This window comes from Haemaphysalis longicornis, unplaced genomic scaffold (genome assembly GCF_048455015.1).
Source record: "Haemaphysalis longicornis isolate Haplotype H1 unplaced genomic scaffold, Haemaphysalis longicornis Haplotype H1 scaffold_2, whole genome shotgun sequence".
NCBI classification, from domain to species: Eukaryota; Metazoa; Arthropoda; class Arachnida; order Ixodida; family Ixodidae; genus Haemaphysalis; species Haemaphysalis longicornis.
The window spans coordinates 283,106,990-283,122,051 of NW_027526295.1; the positions used below are offsets into that span (position 1 = coordinate 283,106,990).

Genomic DNA, 15,062 nt, shown 5'->3' on the forward strand with positions numbered 1-15,062 from the left:
GGAGCAAATAAATAGGGCGAGCCTGGGAAATCTCATAACAAAAATTCCGGCAGTGCGTACCTCAATATAAAATAACAATGTTTCAAAATAATCATATTACCTCGGAAAGTAGTCTCAATGTAATTTCTTTAGTGGCCGCTTTGGATAATTCCAAACTTTATTTACTTGGTGCTGTGGAATCAATGGATCTAATCGCTTGAAACAGTAACTGTACCATCTGCGGCACGGGTGCGTGTGTGTTTACGGGAACCATTGCGATCTATATACATGTTTTTCGGAGAAATTTGCACCGTGGCTGCACCCAAAGCCCAAAGATTAGAAACACGCACCATTTTATGATGTTTTGCAGAGTAGATACTGTTATGAACAAATTATTGAATAAACATTTTGCGTATATCCGCACAAGCAACATAAAGATAGAGAAATTTATGACTGCGTAGGTGCAGACGTCGTCAAAATAGGATGGCGTTTCTGCCACCCCAGCCTCTATAATTGGTTTGTAGACTTCGTATTTCGCAGACTATCCGATAATTCAGATAAGGCTTCAACTTGTTGCCAAGTGGAAACCATCGTGACGGCACTGCAGCGCTCTCTGCCAACTCTGCTGAATATCGGTGTTCAGCAGGTCCGCTGGACATGGTTTGTGTAGGCCGCTTTTTAAGTGGCTCAGCTGGTAACCCATCAATGACCACCTAGGGAGTCAGCGGAACGCCATAGGTTGGTCATCACTGGTAATTGCTCACGGGTGAAAAACGGGTATGTCAATAGATACTGAAAGGTTGTGCTCTTGTAGATTGTTTTGCGTCGCGGGTCACTAGCTGGTCACCCTCAAGTAACGTAATTGTGAACCACGGGCTAGTCGCTAGAAAATTGTGGGTTACGTGTTATTGGATAGTCATCTTAGACGAGTACTGACACAAAATTTCAAAGTTGAGAAAACCATGTAAAAGGACGCCTTTGTGTACGGAGATATCTCGCAGGAAGTTTCAACCGTAACCGCTAAACAGAACATATTTTAAATCCATTTTAATCTTCGTGCACACCAGATAGCTCAAAACGGATACCCTTTCAACATCAACATCAGCATGACGCCATCTGCTTGTGGCCCAAACCTGCCGACGTGAGGGCTCACGGGATGTGGCCAACGCGCTAACTACGGTTGCCACGCGCTGCTTCGCCGTCTGGAACACGTCACGGCTTTGGGACCGACGTCATACTTCCCGGGCGCGCGCGCGCGCGTCCAGACCGGAAGTAGTGTGACAAGACCTGTAACGTCACTATCGCTATCTTGTCATGGCGGCCGCCTCTATGTCGAAACCGAAACTGACACGAATAAACGAGGCTCTAAATAATTACTTACAATGTGATGGACCGCCTAATGTTTCATTCTATGATTATTGGCTGGTAGGCACCCTTAGCAGGGAAAAAACGTAACCCGGAAATTTCGTGTGCGTACTCCTTTAATGGTGACTGACGGCAGACCCATGATGTTTTTCACTAGCGGGCCACTAACTAGTAATTTGGGCGTGTACTTCTGTGGGTGACCTACGCGCGGATCTAGTTACCCTCTAGTTAGCCATGGGTGGGTCACTGGCCAGTTATGAGTCATGGGTACTGTTGGTTGACCAACTCAACTGCACTGGTCGGGCACTGCTGCGCCATAGCTGGTGACAATTCAGTGATTAACCCCGAGTGGGTCACGCGAGTATCACTACTGGGGGATAATTAATTACCCACCGGTTTCGAGTGAGGCAGTGACACACAAAGTAAATTGACCAATCAGTTTTACCAGCTGCTGAAACGTTTTTTAATTGCTGATACTTGTGGCGAAGAGACGGACAGACGGACGGACAGACAGACAGACAGACAGACAGACAGACAGACAGACAGACAGACAGACAGACAGACAGACCAATATATTAGCGTTTACCTACCCGAAGAGAGACCGAGACTTTATACACATAAACGTTATGAAAGCTTAATTATAGGAGGTATATGGCCTTTGGTTATAGCAGATAATTACATTATCCGAATGCTGTAAAATTTTACTTTGACACACACGCACACACACACACACACACACGCACACACACACGCGCACGCACACTCACGCACGCACACGCACACAGACACACTGAAACGCCCACTGCGTGTTTCAGTGTTCTCATCTCAAAAGTATGAGGCGGAAGCCAAAGTTACGGCCTTTTTATTGCATGTCCTCTTTGCACGTTTAAACTTCTCCCTACACACACTATAAATAGGCTGACCGAAAACCAAGCTATTCTTTGGACCGCCTCAATATCGTGAGACATCTATGTTCCGCAAGTTAAAGACAAGTTTCATACGCCCGTTGTGCCTGCTGGAATAAATTGCGGAAATAAAAACACCGAAGCCCTTTCAAATGAAAATGACGTTCCTGTCCCTCGTGCATGTGTCTGATTTTTTTTCTTTTCGCTATTTAATCGTAAATACATTATTGAAGAACGCGGGCATGCCATAAATAATGGTGCCACGGCGAATGCTCATACTAATGCTTCTTGCAAAAGGACCGCAATTTCTTCTTGCCACGTGTCTCTAGTTATGGTTGGTCCAGCTGGCGCCGGCCAGCACGATCGATGCTTGCAGTAACCGAGGTGTGTTTTCAAGCGGGAGTGGTCGCTTCCGCAAAAATAACTGCACTTCGAGAAACAACGATAAAAATATATCCATACTTCTGCTATATCCTCTTCCGCTCAAATTAACGTTTATTAGCAACAAAAACGCAACCCCCGCTTTCCAGTTCTCTTGAAGCGTACAAATTACTTTCTGACGACGATTTGTAATTGTCGGGTGCTCATGTTTTCTGGCGCACTTTTTTCTTGTGGTGTATTCCCCCAATAACAATCCGCTCTTCTGTGCAAACTAGCTGCGTACAAATCTGACTGCGCTGCACCTAACGTATAAATAATAGTACGTCACCAGCACTGAAAGCCACGAATAAGTCAAGCATGTGATGATTTTTGGTTTCCTGGGTATTTGTGCCCTGATCCTTAACACCTGTGTGTTAGACCTTCCCCCAGTGTTAATTTGTTCTCAAATTAATAAATGTGGACTCATAATAATTGTAACCGACTCAACGGCAAAGGTAACTTGAACAAGCAGTGTAGTAGAAGTACGTCATGTAATTATCTTTAGATTGAGGTCGCCTCACCAATTTAAACTGGGCTGCAAATATTCTTTAACCAATATCTTCCCATTAAGGCTGAAATATTACCTGTCTACATACATGTATACTCGCTTTAATGGAGAGAGACAATGGAGCTGTTGGGCAGTAGAGTGCCAACAGTGGAGGTCTATACAAATTGCTATAGTGGTCTGACCGACTTTCCCGTAAGGTCTACGGTGTGAGCTGTCTACAGTCTGAACCGCTATGTCGACAGGGGGAACTTTGCATTTGTGGTGCCATTGGCTTACTAAACTGTGTGTCTTTTGTGAATGAGACTCCAAGGCTGGAAAAGTGTCCATCGTATCCCCCTCATTCTTACTCCCCACCAGGGCCTCATGGCCTCTCGTTTTAATAAAGTGTTGCACTCACTCACTCACTCACTCACTCACTCACTCACTCACTCACTCACTCACTCACTCACTCACTCACTCACTCACTCACTCACTCACTCACTCACTCACTCACTCACTCACTCACTCACTCACTCACTCACTCACTCACTCACTCACTCACTCACTCACTCACTCACTCACTCACTCACTCACTCACTCACTCACTCACTCACTCACTCGCGGAAAGACAGTTTGCGTTAAAATAATGATGTATTGACAACCCCATTTATTTAAAAGAAGAGTTCATTTAATTCCACCCTCCCATGTGGGTGCGGGCTGCCGCATTCCGAATTACCTGGTCTAATCGGGCTAAGATTTTGTGTTTTAGATACGGTAACATAATAAATATTCGTTTTGAATTACGCTTGGCTAGTTTATGCCCACCAATATTTACAAATCACTTGCATGTAGGTTTATGCCTGTAATAAAAGGTCGAAATAAGCTTTGTTTTCTCGAAGTTGGACTACTTAAACAAAAACAGCCATCCCACGCGGTAACACTTTTGGAACCGGTGCAGAGAAGTTTCACTCACGCTGCCTAGCTGAGTACATTCGGAATTAACGCGTTCCTTAACGACTCGAAAGAATGCGGCAAGTTAGGCACGCTGATGTGCATGAACAACCATCCACAGCCGCTGCCGATACCAACTGTGGGAAGCGCTTCATGCAAGGCCATTTGCCGTTTTTCATTAAAGTTGCTTTCTCTTTCTTCTTCATGTAAGACAAATTTAGAGTGTGGCATTAGTACTCGTTTATATCGGACGTGAGTTATGAAGTAACTATCTGAAATCGTAAAAAAATCTGTCCTCTTTTTTATATGGGCGTGGTGAGTCTTCGTACACGATGCTTCACATACCGTATGAGACCAACGTGGTGGTTTCTGCGACATTTATTGCGACTTGTTCAGTTGTTTGGTACAGGCCTCGGGATGGCTCCGTGCTGCCTTTGCGCTGCTGTTACCATCAGTGCTGCATCGATCTTTGTATTTGAACAAACTATCAAAAATGCTTCGGACGGAAACGCGGAGTAGAATACCAAACAACCTAATATTCTTTGCTTCACAACATATTTGAGTAAGGGCGTGGTAATTTTGGTTTCTTACTCCTTTTTACACTCTTTAGAAGCAAATATCACGCAATGGAGTACGGGGGTGGTTTCGAGTGCAACCACAAAATTTGCATTTACGCTTCGTACTTGCTGCTGAATGGGCCAGGTTTAAACACCTTCAAGGTCATGAAATCGGCAACTGCACAGCCAGCGCAAAGATACCCCAAGGAACGGTCCCGTGAACATGAAAGGTCACTATCCTTCACCGAACTTTGAAGAATCTGATGTTTAGGCTTCAGTTGTAAACGATACAAATAGGGGCAGAAAAAAATTTATATTTTTTAATTCGGCTTACGCTACTAAAAACAACTTACTTGCCGCTACCGGCCATCTTCAAATACCTCAACGTCAGTGGCTGCCTGATCACTTTCTTTTGCTTGCAGCTTGCCGAAAAACGCAAAAGGCACGGTACAGTTACGTACCTTTAAGCAACGGTGGTCATAAGCACTTCATCTCACTGCATCTTGCGGTGCGGTTATGTCACATACCCTGGTGTGTTTCGTACAACTTATAGATACGTACTCTGGGCACACAACTTACTGTACAGTCTACAGGCTATAGCAGAAGAATCTATTTTTTACCTAGCCACACGTCGTACAGATAGCGATGAAAGGCAGAATCAGAAAGGAAGGAAGGATGTAGAAAGAAGGCAGGAAAGTTAACATGGCTAGAGCCCAGTTTGCTATCCTGCACGTGGGAAATGGAAAATCGGCAAAAAAGAGAAAGAAGACAGGTATGCCCAGCGCTGAAGCACTAAACGTTCAAGTTCAGTAATTGCCACTGGAGAGGGCGCACGAACGCCAGCAATATGGAGATGGGGCAAAGAAGACGACTGACGACTAAAGGGCGAATTCAAGGTGGCGCATTGTTCTGGCGCTGTTTGAGACGCTGTTGCGGCGCTGTTCTCAGCGCCACAATCGGTTCTCGTCCGCAGTATTAACTTGGGAGTTTGGCTCCCAGCTTGGAAGTTGCACCTGTTTGGGTATTGTGCATCGGAAATGACATTGAAGCGTGTGTGTGTAATTTCTCTAACCTTACCCACGTGATGCTCAGCTGTTTTATTCTTTTGTATCTCTTTCCCGTTTCTCATGTGACTAGGAAGTGCCACTACCTTGCTGGTTAGTGCATTCGGTTACCCCGCCTCACTGTGTACTTCGTTTCTGCGCAGATTCGTCCGTGCACCTGTCTTCTGCCGTGCTGACGGTGGCCTTTGGGCAGACGACGGCCACTACCACCACGGCAGCCGCTACGGTAACGGCGGCGGCCAGCACGGGGCTCACGAGCGCCGCCGCCGTCACGGCTGACAGCGTGCGGCAGCGGAAGGCCGTGGTAGAGGAGGGTGAGGCTCGGCTTTCCGAGGAGCTGTGGCCGCCCACGAGTCGCCTCTTCCCGTCCTTCGACAACAGCACGGCGAGGAACGTCACCTCGCAGCTGGGCCAGACGGCATACCTGCACTGCATCGTCAACAACCTGGGCGATAAGACGGTCCGTGCCCCCCACCTCCTTATACTTCTCTTAGTTAATTTATCGTTATTTAAGGATGAAAACTCTTATCGCTTTCATTAATGTTTTAATACTCTGGGCTATAACAAGAGCTTTAGCTGGCAGCACAACCAGCTATTCTATTCTCGTTTATCCAGTACTTACAGGGACAGTGAAGTCAAAACCGAAGTTGGTCTGAATAGATAGAGTGACATCTCCATTGAACGCATATAGAACTCTCTGGGGAAGCTACTTGAAAATATTCTAGTAAAAAATAAAAAAAGGAAGCTACCAGTCGCCCAGCAGAGATGACTTAAACGGCCACTGTGCGGATGGGTTAAGAGTCACGTTACGAAAAACAGAATGAGAACCGTGTGCACAAGATATCAAAGAAACACATAAAATGTTTCTTTGGACGCCAACTTTCATAAGTCATGAACAATTATTAATGTTCAGGTATAATTGAACTTGTGCCGACATTCGCAAGCTGCCAAAGTGCGGCGCCAGTGTCGGCTGCGATGGTTATTACAGGTTTGGTGTAGTCACACGAATGTTTTCTCCTTGTTCATATCATGCCGGCAAGAAGCGCGTCGACCTTCCAGTGTGCCGCCATACTAAGGTTCGGCACTTCTGTGGACAGTAATTTGCTCCTGATAGAAGTGTTTTGCTCCCTCACGTAGCGCTGTCTACCCGAACGAAGCTTTGCACCCAGGCCGGCGGCCGAAGCTGCGTGTAAGTTGTAATCGCGTTCGCTTCGCGATGAAATGCGACGGCCGACTCCTGCGGTTGAACTGCGCTATGTTGGAATTATCACTTGCGACGATGCAACCCGCACCGCGTATGTTGAGTGCGCGCGATTTTTTAAAAACTTTCCTTCTCAGCTTGCGCAGCCTAGCTGTTCGTCCCAGTAAATCACAAGAGAGAGAGAGAGAAAATTATTTAATGAGATCGAAGAGGTCAGCCCTGCATAATGCTGGGCTTGCTACTTCAGATGGTTGGTGAACATGTGATGAGGGTTACATGCTTACATGACTAATACAAATAAGACAAAAACAACGAAAGAAACTCCACCAGACAGACACATGAACACACATAAAAAAACAAAAAAAAAGTCACAGACAGTCACAGGCTGGAGTCTAGTTCAGAGTCTCTGAGGAAACGCGCAAGAGCTTTAAAACCCCGCACCGCCCTGTCTTCGCTGTTCCAGGGGCCGAAAAAGTCCTCCATGCTGACAGTTCTCGCCCGTAATAAACTTCGCGCTGTCGTTCACGCCAGTTAAAACGTGGATAAACGCAGAACAGGTGTTCCGTGTCTTCTCGTACACCGCAAAGCGTACACAGAGGTGATAACATCAAACCGATTTTGCTAAGAAAGGTTTTTGTATAGGCTACTTTGAGGCGCAGGCGATGTATAGCACACTCTGTTTGCCTCGATAAACCGTGAGGTATACGAAACGTACACTGCGGGTCGATAGCGTAAAGGGGGGCGTACTGTAGGTCTGGGTTCCGCCAGTGCTGCAATTGCATGCGCCATCCAAGAGTTGTGGCTATTCCGTTGATGTCCTCTTTGGATAAAGGGAGTTGTACTGGTGAGCTCGTGGAATGGCCCTCTAGCCTAGTGTTACGCTTACGACTAACAAAAGGCAATCGATCGCCTTTTAATTGTGTGCTTCGGCCTCAAAGTCCATGCCGCATACGATGTGTTTGGTTGAAACCATTTCTTGATTGTCTTGAAGTTCAATAAAATGTGCGCGTCAAACCAGGTATTTCGATTCAGGGCATTGTGGACTGATATGCTTCCACTACGGTGCGCACTTAGATCAAAGGATATTTGTATCATGTTAAGTTTGTTTTTCATTCCATACTGGCGCCAATGCGATTGTTAGTAGTGGTTTTGGCACTCGTAAAACCTCTAGGCACAATTATTGCAGATGGGCTAGTAGGCAACTCGCTTCGCAAAACATTCAAGAGATGCCGCAATAAGCGTTATCATATGGCGACGGAAAACTGGTGCAGCGTTCTGCTAAAACTAACATCGCGGTGCCGACGTAGCAGGCCGCAGAAATTTAGTGTTGCACGCTGTTACAAGTTAAACTAACAGATGACGCCACACTGTTATGCGGAGTGCATCGAAACGACTAAAACCCGACTATCCACAAACGAGAATGCAAATCAAAAGAACGCCCCTGTCGTCGTTAGCGCTGCCGTTGCGCTGTCCGCTCGACGTTGGGTAGGTAAAGTAAAAATCCGCGGGGCACATTCACGTTGTTTAACCACTATCTCACATCCCGTGCGGCACCAAGATTGATGCACGGAGAGTTGCAGGTAACGGAAGTGTAGGCACAAGTTGTTTTGTCGTATGCACCGAGTGCGCGACCAGTGGCTCCTGCAGCCACGATGGTTCGCTCGTTAGGTTTTAGTTTTCCTGCTAAACCACAACGCTGTTTCACTCGCTCCCGGCAACCGTTGAAGTCATGCTAGCGTCATGAAGTGGCGTGAGAAGGAAATGCTTTTTTGAATTGGTAATTTCTCGGCAATTAAAGCATCTTTCGCCGCCGAATAAACGCTCACAGGGCTTCGGAGCAGTTGAACTTTCTTCTGAGCCCAATTTGCTATTTGCCTTCAGTCTTTTTAATTAAAGAAGAACGCTAAACTAAGTACGCATTCGGTGGAAAGTCGCATTGCGCCTACAATACAGACAAGCTTCCATACTTGCAGAGCACAGAGGGCGTCGTAAAACGTGTCTGAAAAAAAATTGCATCGTATCTGCTCGCTTCGCTGCAAATGTCGTTGAAATACGACAGTCTTCTGCCGTATTTAGCACTTAAATGCCCCTCGTGTCTCCCCTGCCCCCCTCTAATGCCGTTGTTCCCCTCGCTTCGGTCGTCCCGTCACAAAACAATAAAGGTTTCCTAAATTCAATTAAATTTCGCAGCGTTGAGCTGCTGCCGCGCTTTCTATCGAGCCTTTTGTTACTGTTGCGAGCCATGAGCCCAAGGTTCCACCACGAGCCTTTTCTAACAGCGGATCTGTTGTTACAGGCCGTAAGTTCGCCGTTGCAGGAAAAAAATATAAGAAAAAAAAGGACGAGCGCCCGTGAGCGCGTGCCTCGCGGTGACGCTCCGCCGGTCGCCGCGTGGCACGATCAGTGACGATCGGCGTCTGCGAGCGTCGCCGAACGTGAAAAGAAATGGCAAACACCCCCAGGAGCGAGAAAATGGCGAACGCTCGTGAGCGCAAGCCTAGCGGCGACCGCCGAGTCCCCGGCTTCAGCAGTGGCTTTAGCAGAAAAAGAAAAATAAGAAAAAAAAAAAACTCCAGTTCTGTGGTCAAGCGCTACCACGCATGTACAAAAATCTAACTCCAGTGCTAAAGGTGAAAAGCCACCATGCTTGGCAGAGGTCACAGCGGCCACCGCATTTTCTAGAAGGCATTATGGATAATTGGAGACACGGCTACGAGTGCGCCAATCCTTCCCGAGACGACTTGAAGACCCTGCCACCGCTGCTTCGAGTCGATGAGGAAGAGCTGGTGGAAGTCTACAATGCTCAGGATGACCTTGCATCCACCACTCGCCACGGAGAAGACGACGCCCACTTCCATGCATATGACGACAACTACTAGCACCGCAACTATGCAAATAAACAATGATGCTGAAACTTAACTATGTGTCCGGCAATGCTCACCCACAACAGCGTCGCCTTTCAAGTCTAGCGGGGCGTGCAAGCTTGCCTGATTTTCTTAATTTCTTTGTGAAAATATTGTTTTCAAGGCGTATTTTGTTTGCCGTCGCAAAAGTTACACGAACGTCTGTTTTTAAATAAAATGACACTGCAGTTGTCACCGATGTATTAATGTTTAGCCTCAAACATTCCTTACGCTTGGTGTTTGCTGGACAATGTTGACAATATGAAGTGTGCTACCAAATTTAGTAGATTGGAAATTCAGAATTCTTTTGGCCGGGTGGCTGACTCGAGGCACGGACAGACAGACAGACAGACAGACAGACAGACAGACAGACAGACAGACAGACAGACAGACAGACAGACAGACAGACAGACGGACAGACAGACAGACAGACAGACAGACAGACAGACAGACAGACAGACAGACAGACGGACAGACAGACAGACAGACAGACAGACTTCTGTGTTGAAATAGTGCAGCTGCGCAAAAAATACGAGTGTACCGTCGTTAAAACCCTCATGTCCTGGCAGTGGTTCGAGGCATACGAGACTTTAGGCTTGACGCAGAGCAAACCATAACAACGTGATCATACTGTCTTTTAAACTGGGAAAGTTTTCTCGTATTATACACAAAAAAGAAATATGGAATGTAGTGTCTGCAAACAATGACTTAAGGGGAGGATTTGCTCGGCGCCAATGCTTTCAGCGAGATATTCGTATTATTCACTGCCATAGTGATAGTTATGGTAGTTCATATGTTGAAACCCGCCAATGCTTCTGCCAGTTCAAAGTTTCAGCTTAGGTCCCATACGTTGTGAGTGGGGCTTCAATTATTCCTTGAGCCATCAGTGCGTTAGATAAACTTTTGTGCATCAAATAAAACTTCTTAGGATAAAAAGAATAAGATGCGCCCAAATAACTGGCTGAGTGGTGTCGAAGCTTAGCAATTTATATTGTGCCCACCCACCCTTGTCTTTTTCTTGCTACATTGTCATATTATGGAAATTTTTGCGGAAGATAGGAAGTAATATATAAATCACCACAACAAAAGTGAGGACCACTGCCCTCAAATTTAATAATTGTTTTTACGCGGGTCGTGTAATGCATAGTTATGTTTTTTAATTGAAACATCACGTTTTGTCATTTCAGTCATGCCATAAGTTTGCCATTTTTGGTTGAAGTATTGAAATTATTGTTTTAAGGTTGAGATCTTCGTGATCGCTGGTGGTTTGTTGTCGAGTGCATAAATATAAAGTGCACCCATGGGTAAACGTGCCAAAGCTTGTGGGAATGTCAGATAGCCTGCTTTTATTATACGTCGTTCCTGACATTGTGTTTTTTTTTCGCCTCGCAATGAGCTTTTAAAAACCGACTTCCCTTGATTTTAATAGGCCGAAAGGCTTGTAGGTCGAATACAGGAAAAAAAAAAACTAAAACTGTAAGGGGTGTCCTTATCAGCACTAGATAACTGAGATATACAACAAGTGGTGTTGTTGATATGAAAACAAAATAGAATAAAAAGATATGGTGGAGAAAAGTGTTTATTTAAACAAATTCGCACAAAAACGCGATTAACTCCTGACTTTTTACATTTGTTTGCCTCAAATTGGTGTACAGGAAAGGAGAGCGCACGAGAAAAAACCGCCGTTGACACAAAAACTGCCAAGGCAGGAAGCACGAAAGCTGAGGCAAAATGAAGGGCTTAAGCAGCGTTCAAGTTCTAACATATCCCTGAAAAGCAAGACTCACCGCAAAGCTGTTAAAGACATCGCAATCTTCACGCGCGAAGCGGCCGATCAATCACTTACGACGGCTCCCAAATGAACCGACCTTGCTGCTAACAAATTCCAGGGAGGAAGAAATCACGCCCCGCTCAAAAGCAGCATACTTACCGGTCTGCGTTTTAAAATTAGCGCGTGATCTCATTACTGATGCATGCAAAAGTGACCTGGATCTCTCCACTTTGCCCTTCCCCACTCCATCTGCCATCGCGAATGGTTCGATACTACTAAAGAGGCAGCCCGGCTCCGAAGGGAATGAGAAGTAGCCAACAATAGCAAAGAGTAGAACAGTGCAGGGCCTCCACCCCCCCCCCCCCCCCCTTCCCCCGTCTCCTTCCCTCTTCCTTGTCTCTACGCGTTTCTGCTATCTTCGCTCTTTCACGCAGACGTTTCTTTATATTGTAGACTTCCCGCGTTTTTGACAGCTTCGCGTATGGAATGCATCGACCTGCCGGGGAGGGCGACGTCCTCATCGATCATGCTCGCATTCGAAGCACGTGCGCCGCAAAACAAGAGGGGACGCCAGTCACTTCCGTCGCTTAATCTTGAAACTTGCTTTTTGGGCGAGGCAGAAGAAAAGAATTCAAATCAGAGTTTCATACTGAGGCATAGCCCGTATTTCCAGCTTTATCTTTATTAGCAGCTCTTGGGAGAAAGGAGAATGTTGAATTGCTGGAGAAAAAAAAAAAGCGGGAAGACGGAGGAGGCTTGATGACCTCTTATACGAGAAACTGAATGATTAAGCCGATCACGTACAAGTGTAATTGCTCAATTGAAAGAATCACGTTGCGAGACTAGGTTCAAGCGACGAGAAGTCTGAAGAATAAGTGTGTTTGCACGTACGTAAATAAAGAGGCACTGCCACGGCAAGCTGTAATTAGGCCCCAGTTTAACTTGGACGTGTCGTGATGAACCATGCCCGTAGTGTTTGCGCCTAACCACGGAAAGTTGCGGGCAAGACACTTACTCCTTTTCTTGATTTAGTTTTGCCACTCGGAAGCCTTTTATCTACATGTATAGTCTGTTATTCTCGACGAGGGAAAGCAGGGAAAAAAACAAAAGCCCCTCTCTTTGGAGAAAGACGGTTGAAATGCGAAGCTGCTTCGACCGTGTCCCAATTACAAAAAAAAAAAAAACTCTTTAATGGCAACGCGGGTACCCTTAGTCCGCCTGATTTAAGCGTATCCCTCTAGTCCTTTCCTAAGCTCAGTGGCAATGAACGGGCTCTTGTAGAAGAAACAATTGTGAAGTGAAAGCTGCTATTTCAAACTACACAGCCATAAATCACCTGGACCTGACAGCTTCACGTGGGAGTTCTACCAAAGATTCTCGAGTGTTGTGGCACCTGCCTTGTTTTAAGGCATATGAACTCGACGTTCTGCCTCCCTCCTACATTTTGGGAAGGTTATACCCTACTAATTGCCAAAAGTGACAATGCACAGTAGTTGAAAAGCGTGGATGGCTACAGGCCGGTATCCCTGTGTAACGTGGATTACAAGATGTTCGCAAAGGTGCTGGAATGCAGGCAACACATCGTAGTAACAAGTCTGATAGGTTCGACCAGACTTTCGGGACTCAAAGGCGGAGCAGCATTCAGACATCCATATTGCTCGCTTAGTGCTAGAGTGCATACCCGGTGATGCTGGGCGGGTTGCCCTCCTTTAACTTGATCTTGCTAAAGCATTTGACAGGGTTAGACATCCTTTTAGATGGGCTTGGGGAAGCTTTGTATGAAGGCATGCCTCTGTGTTATAAAAGCTGTATGACCAGGTTGATCATAAACCGTGGGCTCTCTAGACCTACTTCAGTTAGATCCTCCGTACGGCAAGGTTGCCCATTATCACCTCTTTTATTCGGTTTGTATCTTGATCCCCTGTGCATTAGAATTCTCCAAAGCAGTCTCATTCATAGTTTCTCCCTGGCAAACTACGGAGTCAAAGTCTTATCCTATGCAGATGACCTTGCGTTTTTTTTTCTAGAGAAAAAAACTGCTTTGGAGGCTACGTCACCGACACAGCGGTTTGGTGGTGTAAATGGAGCTGAAGTGAATCCTGAAAAATCAAGAGGGTTTTGGAAGAGCTGGTGGGGTATGCAAGCGCATCAATTTGGAAGTATAACATGGGATTATGAAACAATACTGTACCTTGGGTTCTTCTACAGTGGTCCTCACTGGTCTTCGGCACTTGCCGTTGTGAAGCGTAAAACGCGGGCATGGATGGGGCTAGAGCTGTCTATATTTGCGCGGGCAGAATTATATAATGCACTTCTCGTTTCCGATCTTGTTAATGTTACGCAGGTCCTTAGCTGCAGAAAATAAGGTTCAAACATTTCATAGAGTGTTGGCTATCTTCGTATGGCCATCCAAGGTTATGCGCTGCGATAACCTTTTTGTTCCCGTTAGGGTCTGGTGGTGTTGGATTGGTGCATCTTTTTGTACATCAGCTCGTCTCGTGGTTCTTTTTTTTAAGTGCGGAGCACTTTAAGGGCCCGGCTCGCCGTCGCAGTCCTTCTGGGGTCACGGTATGTAGCCACCGTAGTAACGCATAACGCACCGTCACGCACTCAAAGATGGCCTTAAAAAACAACACAGCTTCCCTGGCCGAGATCGAACCTGGACCCCTCACGTTACGAAGCCGCTGTTAATCCCGTTGGACCACATATGCGCTTTTTTTTCTTTAATGCATGGAAATTTTAGAAGAAAAATTCAGACAAGGCAATTAACACACAAAATAAACACTAACAGACAGCAAAGGGTAAGCACGTCAGTCTAACAAAGGTCGGCGCCATTACAAAACTCAAGCAAGCAGACGCACGCATCCAAAAGATGCAGCCACTCCGGTGGAGCACTCTGCGCTGCATAAAGGCTCCGTACCACCACCACCTGTTCCCGAAATATGAACCTGGTCGGCCTAGGAGGTTCAGCATTCCGATCAGTCATGCGGCACTTCGACAACCTAAACAATCCTAGGAGAACAAAAACGTCATATGGCACCCGATTAACGTCCTCAAATGGCAAGAAACGAATGGTGTAGGGGGTTATGTCAATGTCCTTCTTTAGTGTCCGTCGCAAAACGTCCCAGAAAAATACCGCGTCACGGCACAGCACAAAACAATGGGAAATAGTCTTTGGTTGGTTGCACAAGCGGCAATTGTCTGACCAAGGGATCGACATTCCTTTTTCTCGCAGCCATTTTTAACTGGAAGCGTTTGGGAATGGAGCTAAAAGAAAAACGTTTTGGCATTTGGCGGCACGCACATGCGCTTGACACGGTCTAAAACATTATTCTTGTGGTCCCGCAGGTATGGCTGACGATAAAGAGGCACGGGGAATAGATTGTGAATTAAAGTGTTCGTCATAGCCTTTCTTGAAAGACAAAACAGGTACTCAAGAGAAAACCGCGCAGTAAGGAA

The 15,062-nt window shown here is 46.1% G+C and overlaps 1 protein-coding gene across 1 annotated transcript in view; it reads left to right on the forward strand.

Moving 5' to 3' along the window:
• The window catches only part of LOC144170769 (zwei Ig domain protein zig-8-like), a 327,868-nt gene that overhangs the window by 236,501 nt on the left and 76,305 nt on the right, over positions 1-15,062 (forward strand). The window contains exon 2 of the mRNA XM_077700757.1: positions 5,872-6,188. Coding sequence (XP_077556883.1) covers positions 5,872-6,188 — 317 coding nt within the window. The remainder of the gene's footprint in view (positions 1-5,871; positions 6,189-15,062) is intronic.